The sequence below is a fragment of the Pygoscelis adeliae genome, unplaced genomic scaffold (assembly GCF_000699105.1).
Source record: "Pygoscelis adeliae isolate BGI_AS28 unplaced genomic scaffold, ASM69910v1 Scaffold628, whole genome shotgun sequence".
NCBI classification, from domain to species: Eukaryota; Metazoa; Chordata; class Aves; order Sphenisciformes; family Spheniscidae; genus Pygoscelis; species Pygoscelis adeliae.
This window is the reverse complement of record NW_008825408.1, coordinates 349,671-360,600: the sequence shown is the minus strand read 5'-3', so window position 1 is coordinate 360,600 and position 10,930 is coordinate 349,671. Positions and strand designations below refer to the sequence as shown.

General features: G+C 43.0%; 1 protein-coding gene across 1 annotated transcript in view; it reads right to left on the bottom strand.

Annotated features, from left to right (window-relative positions):
* The window catches only part of UNC13B (unc-13 homolog B (C. elegans)), a 238,762-nt gene that overhangs the window by 6,744 nt on the left and 221,088 nt on the right, over positions 1 to 10,930 (bottom strand). The window contains exons 36-38 of the mRNA XM_009330423.1: positions 6,943 to 6,999; positions 2,329 to 2,409; positions 1,783 to 1,930 (exon numbers count right to left, since the gene is read on the bottom strand). Of these exons, the coding sequence (XP_009328698.1) occupies positions 1,783 to 1,930; positions 2,329 to 2,409; positions 6,943 to 6,999 (286 nt within the window). The remainder of the gene's footprint in view (positions 1 to 1,782; positions 1,931 to 2,328; positions 2,410 to 6,942; positions 7,000 to 10,930) is intronic.

Below are 10,930 nucleotides of genomic sequence, written 5' to 3'. Positions count from 1 at the left end.
CTGTTCTCAGATTATGTTCAACTCTCTTTGTGAATCTGCTAAAGACTCACCCTCAGCGGAGTTTTACAGTCAAATCATGCATTGTATGAAGCTGCTTCCTTGTATCCACATTGAATTTGCCACTTTGCAACTTCAAGGGAGCATCTTCTTCCTCTCATTTTAAACATTCCTGACTGTAGCATGAAGTGTAGAACAGCAGTGCTGCACACATCCTTATATCTTGGCTCATCATGACAACATAATAGGATCCACATAAAAAACCTAGCTTCAATTAATGGTCTGGATATATAATGGGAAACATTTGCCATAGAACAGCAAAGATTGAAAACACACTGTGCACACAAGTTCCCAGTTAAAAAGTGTTTGTATAACTCTAATGGTAACAGCCAAGTTCCCGGAGTCCCTTCTGGGTGTAGCAGTCTTTGACCTGTCTGGCCACTGGATGTCATCGTTGCTCTGCTGGGACACAGCTATAGGACCATTCTCTCAAATGCACATACTGACTCTTTACCTAACTTCAGTGTTTTAATGCAGTATATGTCAACCTAAGCAAGAATATACCGTGCTGCGCTGCCAAAGCAGGGATGATTCAGTCCCCCAAAACGACACTCAACTTTTCACTTTAAAACTTTTAAAACAAACCTTTTATGCTCAAGAATTCTCAGTACTTTCTCCACTGGTTGGGGAATGCCAGTATCAAGCAGCCTCATTTGCACACAAGGGAAAAGTGTGTAGTAGCTAGGGAGTACTTTCCCCTTGATTTCAGGGCTCGGTGTGGCAGTATGTTGACAGAATTATTACAGTCTGAGGGGTCGCCAGCTCTCATAGGCTTGGAAAGATTAAAGGAAAAAGGACCCCAAGCAAAAAGGTGGCAGAAAGACATCCCCATGGAGTTGCATGACTTTTGCTGCTGAGATATAGTAGCCCAATGACAAGACTTGTATTTAAACAGCCTGAAAACTTAAAACATTAGTTTCAGTTTTAACCTAACCTCTAATAGCATCTGTCCCCTCTTACTGAGATTAGTGAGATTCATAGTCAGCCAGTGAAGGTCCCTGACTATAGACCAAATTATTCTGTACAACAATGAAAGCAATGAAAGATAGAGACAATTAACTGTTTACCCCTTCCAAATCAATGAAATGGCACCACTATCATGCCTTGCCAGAGAGCTACCAGAGAACTCCAGTGACGCACCCCAGCAGCTTCCCGACATGTTGTGATGATTTGTAATCACCTAGCTCACACATATCCTGTACTGGCTGCAGACAAAACAGTGCTTTTGTTACTCTCCTGAGAGACTTTTCCCTTTACAGGCAGCGTGCAGCTCTGACTTATCACGTCACTGTCAATCAGCCTTATTCAGACCTACACGGGCTGCTGGCAGCTGGCCTGTGACACAGGCACCGACTAGTTTCTGCGTGGTGTCTTGCTGAAATGGTCTCTCTGTAAGTCTCAGTACAGTAACTTCAAATTTCACTTCTTTTAAGTCACCCATCCACTTTAATTCATGAAACATGACTGTTAAATGAGGATCGCAGAAAAAAGATCACAAACACCCCAGGACTCATGTTTCACATATTTCTGCTCTCTCAAAATGTAGTTGTTGAGTTGGAAATAACCCCCTTTCCCTCCTTTCCAGTTTCAAAAGCTCTGCAACTGTCACGTTTCCAGAAATGTTACTGCCAAAAGCACTCTACAAATTGGCAGAACAAGTCAGAGCAATTACTAACAGAGCAGATAGCTCCATTCAACTTTGCCAACAACACAAAAGAGTCTTACCCTGCGCTGTCTGAGTCTGGACAAAGGTTTTTATGAGAGTGTCTGTGGTCTGAGTGTAGAGAGAGAGAGCATATCGAAGTGACTGCAGGTCTGGACTCTTCTCCAGGAAGGTTTTCTTCAGACCGTTCCCACCAGCATGGAAATATTGCTAGGAGTAAAAAGAAAGAGGAAAAATACTGAAGAAGAATTGCAACCAGCAACCAACATTTACGGGCTATTGTGTGTGTGGATGGGAAAGAGCTGGAAAAATTCACAAAACAGCTTCTGTACTGGAAATCCAGCTCTTAGACCAACCGATACCAACTGCTCATGGCTTTCCTCTTCCAAAGCACTTAAATATAAATATGCTGGCTCCCAGCACATGCCAGTCACCTGAGCCTATTCAGGTTTACACAAACATGGCAGTATCACTCACTTAGTGCCACTGTCACTGCAACAGCAGCAACAGACTCCTGCCATCTCCTGAACTGGGACAGGCGCTATCCTCCCAAATAGTATTTGGGGATAGAGCAAGGGGATGACAGAGACAGAAATGGAATCACTTACTTTGATAGTATCCAGTGCCAGATCCAAAACAGCACACTGCTTTGGAGTGAGACTCCTAGTTTCTTCTCTCACCATATGATCCTGCAAACAACGATTGTATTTGACATGAGTATGCTGTCAGAGACTAAAGGAGAAGAGTCCCCAGTCTCACCTCTTTCTCTGGATTCATGCTGTGGCTACATGGCCACAGCATTAATTCAGCTGTTAAAGGAACACTTAATGGAGTCTCTCAGAGTAATTTATTACGGCTTAACTTGAAAATAAACCCACTTTCTCCATTTCTTGCAGGCACAGAAGAGAGAATTAAGGAAAGGAACTGGACAGAGATAAGTGACAATTTAATATCACAGTTTGTCTCTCAGAAAACCCAAACAGGAACCTGCTTACTACCCCTATCATTCTAGAGCAGCCACAACAAAACTCTCAAGACACCACCTAAATCAAGGAATTCTGAGAAACAGATATTGGGAAAAGTTGTTAGATGTTGGTTGTGGATTTTTTTTTTTAATTCTTCCACCTACAAAGGTCACTAACTCATCGTATTGTTGGTGTAGAGGAAGAAAAACAAACAAGTTCTAGAAAATACCTTTGCTAAAAGAAGTTGCTCCCATTAAGACTCACCACCTCTAATAGCAAAGAGCCAGGATTCCTTGAGAAGGGATTCCCTCTCCTGCAGTGGCAGCGTATCCCTGTTAAGACTCCTGCCTGACTACAAGGATGTGTCACCCTTTGGTATTTAACTAAGCTCTTTCTCTCTGATGCTTGGTCTAGGTCTCAGGGAAAACCAGCACATTTTAGGAAGCAAAAGCTTTGCACAAACCCAAATTCTAACTGTCTGAGCTGCTGGAGGGTCAGGAGAGCTGGCTGCAGCCTGGGTGCTGAAGCATTCATGAAAAAGATGCGGGCAAATCAGACAAAGGCTACTTATCTCTACCTTAAACGTGTCATAGCCTCTGATAAGAGACACTTTCCAGGAGACACGTCTACTAAATTGTCTTTGAGTAAAGCATGCCTAGTGTGTGGCATCATGTGCGCATTTCACGCTGATAAGCCTGCTGGCTATCTTGCAGTCTGGTGATTTTTCACATTGCGTGGTACTGTTCCCATTCATTATCCTCCACGATCCACCTACTGCCTGCTGGAGATGGGGCTCACTGCAGACTAGGCACAGTGCTAGGCATTTGCCATGCCTCTCACAGACATCTAGCTAGCACCTTTGCACAGTGCTGCGTGAAACTGTACTGAAGATGCCTCTCAAGTCAGCAGTACCTCAGACAAGTCTGCACTGCGCTTTCTTGAGTACCAGAGACATGCCTGAACTTGCCTCTTTTCCCCACGCAGGCTGCTTCTGGTCTGCAAAGCTATGTGCAGTGGCACACTACTCTGTAAGCTGCAAAGTATCTTCTCTTGCGACAAGCTGTCCTTAGGGGAGCAATAGCTCTCCTCCCTCTTCTTCATGAGCTGGGAGTAACTCAATTGAAGATGATGTGGCTTCACACTTCAGTACACAGAGGGTAAAACATTCTTTCTCTGTCTGACAGTCAGATTAAGTGCACAATCAGCCAGAGCCTAAAGCCACGTTCATGGGAGAGGCCAATTTAGTCAGGGTAGCTGTGTCCCCAAGGCAGAGTGACTTTCATGTCTGTTGACATGACTTTCTAGGTCTGCCTGCCAGATTCACCACACTGTGCCAGAAACTGGGTGGTCAGCATTTTTCTCTTAAACACCTAAAGAGCTCATTCAGCCCCGCTCTGAGCGGTCACCCCACAAGTGCCCATGCCGTCATTGCACGGTAACACGTCACTACTTTCTAAGAGGGTTTTCCCAGTGCCATTTACTTCAACACATTATGTAAAAATAACCCAGCGACTGGACTGGTAATGCTTGCACCTACATACAGAGGAGCCCATGACTGTCATTCCCCTGCATACCTGCCCTCTGCAAATCCCACATTGTTCCTATAAAGGACTGTGCAGAGTGCTATCCTGCACTTCCCAGATTGCCAGCAAGGAGCAAGCCACAAATATTTACATCAAATAATTATGCAACTTCAAGCAGAAGAAGTTAAAAAAAAAAAAAATCTCTTCCTGGTCTCTCAGACTCATCCTTGTATTCTCCATAGGTACTGTCAGAAGAACCTCTGCGGTCAGAGCTCAGCTGGTTACCCTGGGGGACAGCGCAAGGGAGAGGAGGCTGCTGCTCCCTGCTCCAGCTGCTGGCTATTAAGCAAACCGAGCAGAAAGAGTTTGATAATAAATGGAAGGCAGATATGTGGCACCAAGGTGCCAGGTTTATGGTTGGTTTTCTGAGCATTTTAAAAAACACTGTGAAATTGATTTGTCATCAGGAAAAAAGCCTGTGCTTCTCAGGTCTGTCAGTCTCAGTTTTCAGCTGAGTTATCTGATTCACTAAGGGTCTGTTCCCCCTGTTCTATTTAAGACAAATAAAGCTTAAAATCCATCCCATAATTTTCCCAGGCTTTTAGAGGAACTGCAAAATGCACAGGAGAAGGGCTCTGAAGAGCCATTTACTCATGCCTTCCCTGTTAGCTTATATGTGCCTACAAAAAAAAATACCCATGATGCTTACACAGACCCAAACAATTTACACTGCTGTAACACCCCTACTCTTCTGGAAATTTTTGGACACAATGTTGTTTCACACTATCTGTCTCAACTAAAGGTCTCCAGAATTCAGGTGGTAGAGTGCTTTCACACTTGTGTACGGCTCTCTTGCCACATATAAAAACCTGTGTACCTGTGCTGCTGTAGTCCTATATGTGGATATGCAAATAAAGGCTTGAACACACACCAGGGCTTGCCTGATTTGCATGATTACATGCATTCCTAAAAATGCAGTCCAGTGTTACCAAAGTTACCAAAGCTTTACAATAACTGAACTGAAGACAGGCTGCTGCTGAGGCATGGCCTTCATCTGACCAGTGTGAACGGAAACCAGCAAAGCTTCCAACTCATTCCTGGAAAAAAGCACCTTGTATATATTAAGAAATTCCAGTAATGAGAAACTATGGAAGAAGTAAAAGATAACAGTGAATGTCATTGGCTACGCCTGAGAATACAAGCAAGCCACAGGAACTCGCAGTTGTCTGTGCACAAACTTGTCTTTGTGACGTGGGAGGAGAAACAGAGCAAATTCAGAGCTCTCCCCTTTGACACCAGGAGTGCACGTAGAGGGCGGGGACGGCTGCTCTTCCTCCAAATGCCGGGTTTTTGCTGAAGTTTTTGAAAGGGGAAGGAGATACTCACAGGAAAAGGGAGTCACATTTGGAGGCTCTGGTCCAGCTCCCGCTCTCCCCACTTTGGCTACAAAGCTCCTCTCTCCCCATTTCTCCCATGGAAGCCACACAGAGCATTGTAAGCTCAGGAAGCAGCGGAGGCAGTGCAATCCTCGGGAGCCACCACGTCACCAGGGAGGACAGCCTGGCTGTGGGAGTGCCCCGGGCTGTCCCCCAGCACGAGTGACAGCTATTCCCCTGGGGAACCACACTTGAAGGTTTATGTTATGCCACTGTTAATTGCTATTTAACAGCCTCAAAATGCAGCTGGAGAAAAGTGTGTGCATCTAATGACGCACTTGCATGTCCAGATTACTTACTGGGATTGCTAATAAGCACTACCTTAAATGAATTGTGTACTGCCCTGGCTCATTAACATGTGTATGTAAAATGTGTCTGCTGGGCAAGGGAAATAGATAGTCGTATAAAGACATCTGTAATAAGTGCGCAAGAAAAAAAAATTATGGGAGAAGACAAATGCATTTTGAAATAGCACTAGTCACAGGAGAATGCCCTTTGTTGTGGGAAGATTTCCCTGATCACGCTTCGAGACAGAGTTCATGTTCAGCTCTGTCTTCCTTGCAGCACAGTTTGTGCACTGACGCTTCAGACTTAGACCTTCTCTTGTACAATACCTGTTTTGTAGCACAAGTCAAACCACAACATAGTGCAATTTGAATGTTGTAAGGTGTCACTATTTTCATACCATTCCTGTCGTGAACAGTGAATTAATGCTTGATTGGCTTATGATGTGGTGGCGTGCACTTAGTAATGTTCATGTCATGCACTGTCATGTCATGCACTGTCAAAACACATCAACATAGCCTTCATGATAAATGCCAGCTTGCCTGTAAAGAGAACCCACGCAGAAGGAATTTACAGACACAGGTTCTCTACCATAAGCAACAGTTATTTTTGTAACAGTTCATATAATGCATCAATAGCTAGCGCAATCGTCTTTCCAACCGATATCTCATTATTAGGATCACATAAGGGACTCCCTTTTATACATGGGGATACAGAGGAACTGGCCAGATATTGAGAATTCTACTTTTTTCATTTTAAATTGATACACCAAACTGATCACTGTATCTACAGAAGAGAGAAACTACTTTGATGATTAAACCCACAATAATATTTAACAGTTAAACAATACCAATGTTAGCAAAATGCATTTAAAAGCACATTTAATGCATTTAAAAGCATTTCTCTACAAGTGTGTTCAGTCACAGACCACTGGAAGCACAAGACATGCTATGTACTACTACACCTCCATGCTTACACACACGGACATTAACACAAGCCACGCAGAACAATACCTTCAACTTTGACAAGTGTCCCAGTTCCTTAGCAGCACTGAAAATCAACTGTGTGCCCTATGATTGCAAGAAGTTAGAAAAGAAAGGAAGGGGGGGGGAAAAAATATATTATAAACAGGCTTTGCATGTTTTTCCTCTGAGCAAGTCAAGTCAGTTCACAGCCAGAACTTTACATAACCACCCCAAGGCCAGTCACAACAAGTTGACTCCCTGCCAGTTTATTACCTAGTATAAAACCTGGCATTTCCGTGGATACCACATCAAGAGCTATTTCGGAGCACAATATTCTGCTAACTGGTTCACTCTTGCTTACAGCGGCCACCCATTTAATCAGGATGTGCCTTCAAATGGATTGCACAGGCTGGGGATGAAGGCACTGCACTGGCTTTGTCTGCAAGTGCTCCTCTAGATTTCAAGTCAAGTCTAAATACACGTGAAGATGGCATAAGACTGGCCAAAGCAAAAGGTCACACAACTGATAATCTGTCTATAGAAGTAGAGCCCAATCAACAGGGTGAGGGTAAGCATACATCAGATCAGAAACAAAACTGGATCTGAGCAGTTCTTCTGTGAGAGATCGGCAAACAAAGTCCAATGAATACTACAACATCACCCTTACATGTCAAAAGCTTGGTAATGGCTCTTCTTCCCCCACTGTGGGTTACTGATGCTGTATGACCAATGAAGAAACAAAAAGGGAATATAAATCCCAATGACGGAAAATCTTGCTTCAAGTCACTTACACTCTAGTATAATGGATTTTTACATACTTTCCCTGCAATGGATATAACAAAGATATTTTTCCTTTTCTGCACCACAGCATTTCTCTGTCGTGTAATATTCCTTTTGCCTGGGGAGTTAAGTCCAAAATTTAATGAGAAAGCCAAAAGCAAACAACACAATTCTCCAGCCTCTTCTCCCAGAGATGCTTTATGGGGTGTGCTGGAATTTATTTTCTTCCATTTTGCTCCTTTTCATTCAAAAATTTCTTTACTGAAAGAGTGGTTAAACATTGGAACAGGCTGCCCAGGGAAGTGGTTGAGTCACCATCCCTGGAGGTATTTAAAAGACGTGTAGATGAGGCGCTTAGGGACATGGTTTAGTGGGCATGGTGGTGTTGGGTTGACGGTTGGACTCGATGATCTTAGAGGTCTCTTCCAACCTTAATGATTCTATGATCTAATCTTGCCTTTTTCTTTTAAAAAGTCACAACTGCCTATTACTTGACTTGGAATAAAACCCCAGCCTACTGTAATTCTGGCCATGAATTATGCATCTATCATATCATGAAACTTTGCCCTCCACTTCAGCCCTCTTAGGCTAGTCAGATTTGGGCTTCAGGACCAAGCCAAAGCTATGGGTGACCCCTCTTCCCTAACTAAACCTCCCCTCTATTATCTCTCTAGGTATGTCAGGAAAGATGCCCTCTCAAAGATGATCTTCGGCTCTCCTCACTTGTAATCGGTCATTAGAGGCTAGTGTTAAAAGTACTTGTAAACATCACCATAGGTATCTGTCAGTTGAGAAGTACCTGGGGGATGTCCCAGCTGAATGCCTGAAATAAGCTTCCAGGTACAGACACTGGTGATTGGCACTTTACAGGAGGGTCTTTTTGCTCAGGAAAACAGTTGGGAGAAGATGAAGCTCATCTTATTTGGAGATTGCTGGCTCCATGAGGACCACATTTCCCCAAAGGTCTCCAGTTATCATTTCCACAGCCCTCCTTCCCTCTCCTTTACTACCCTTTCTCATCTCAACAGTCTTTCCCCTCCCACTTAACTACAACTGCCATGACCACTCCCCACCCCAAAATCCCTCAAACTGTAACGAAGCAAGATGTAAAACCAGAATTATTATATTGCCCTTTGCCCCTGCCTGTGCCACTCAGCTTTTCTTTGCTGCCTTTTTCGGTATTTGTTTATTTGTTGCGTTTTAAGTCAGTAGTCTGTGGAGCAGGAACTACCCCATACATGCATTTGCAGAGGAGACTCTGGGAACTAGGCTCTTCTGCAGAGATTATTGCTGAAATTGCTTTTTTTTCTAGGATTAAAGTTAACATCAGCCCCACTGATGGGTTCCCCTCAGCAAAAAAGTGCCTTTATACTTGTTGCTAGAGGTAGCAGGTACCCTTTTACAGAAGGAAAGCAGGCAAACAGTTTACAGCTGTAGCACTGAAAAGACTGAGACCTGCTATAGGGTCACTGGACACCCTCTTCCCATTAAAACAGCAGTCCAGAAGTGAATTTTTAGATGAGATTTTTTCTTTAGTTTTGCCAGCTTCAGAAATGTCTTCAAGCTGAAAGACTCTGTGACCTGAAATCACAGACAACCTCTTGATTTGCTCTATCCATAACCATCACCTAACGCTCACTGTTCCTCAGCCTTTTACGTTTGTTGAATACAAATCAATACAGAATGAACATTATTGACTCCATAGCTAAACAGAAGCTCTTGATAATTGATTAAATTCACAACTCTTGGTGGGGAAAAAAGTGCAGGCAAGGTCAACAACTTGTTGAGCTTGGGAACTTTACTTGCTGCCAGTATCTAATGTGCAGTGTTACGGTACAACTCTCTAAACGGAAAGAGTACAAAATTCTCTCTATTTCCAGCAAGCGAGGTTGAACACAACTGCACACCAGGAGCAACATGGAGATTTCACAGTGGGCCACACCAAATAATCCACCAAGGGACACGGCTTCAGCCAGCGCTCTGGTACCCAACAGATGCGCCCGCTGTTCTGTATGATCGGTCACGAAGTTTGTTTGACTTATGGGTCTTAAAACTTAAGGTTTTCATGCCTGTTGACCAAGCAGAAAAAAAAAATTAACATTTTTATAAGCTGAATTCCGAAAAAGTTAAGCGAGCAGTCTCAAAACACACTAACGTTAACATTTCTTGATCCAGTATTTTCAACCTTCATTGGACACTTTTTTTTTTTTAAAATATAAATTTGAACCTGCATTAACTAGCCTAGGCACGTAGTCTCCCTGCCGCAGGCTTCTAAAGAGGGCAGGTTGGTAACACTGAGCAATACCCAGTGACTTGATATGCTTCAAGGAACAAAGCTGTTTGGATAACTACTCCTCAGTTCTTGCCTGATAAGAAAATCCTCATCAGTCAGCGCCAATCTCTGTCAATGTGTCTGCAAGGAGAAGTTATTTTACTGTTACATTGAGTTTGTCATCAATGCTGGTAACATCTAATGAAAATCTGGACAGCTCCTTCCTCTGCCAAATGGCATTCTTGTGAACACATGCTGTACCTCCTCAAAAAAGTTATTTATTCATGGAAACATATCACAAAGCTCTACGGACAGCACTTATTCCAGGCGCACCTCTAGGGAATGAAAACAACTAAACTTAATTATCAGGTAGTTTTGAGAAAAGCTGCCCACAGCGGAATTGATTAAAACGTCAAGGATGGAAGATGAGGAAAAATTAAGTCCTTATGATGAATTGTTTCTGCCTTGCTCTGTGGCAAACGTAGCTGGAAAGGGGACAGACCTTAGTGTTGGTTTTCCTGGTTCTTCCCATGAAATTAGTTTTACCTTCCTAAGCTTTTTGGAAACATGAAAGATATCTATAGTCCACAACACAAAGATTTTATATTCCTTGTTAGTGGTCTGACTGTTTTTTTCCCCTCAGTGAAAGCATTCAGAGAAAGATCATCAGCTGACTCAAGTCTAATTGCTAGAAGCCAACAGAACTGCACTGATTTATATTCCAAGAGGCTCAAACCCTCACAGCTTAACCGTCCTACTGCTCAGTTGACAAAGTTAGGAAACAAAAGCCTACTGCAAGCCTTTTGAATTCCAGTCCTTTTTTGGAAAACGTATTATTACTCAGGCTTCTATTTCTGAGACATACCAGTGCAAGGAAGTTTCCTCTGGTATTGTACATTCCTTTCCCAGATTTTTTTAATTCCTACATTCAACAATGAGATCTGATCACTTATTAGCAGCATTTAAGTTCATTTAAAAAAACTT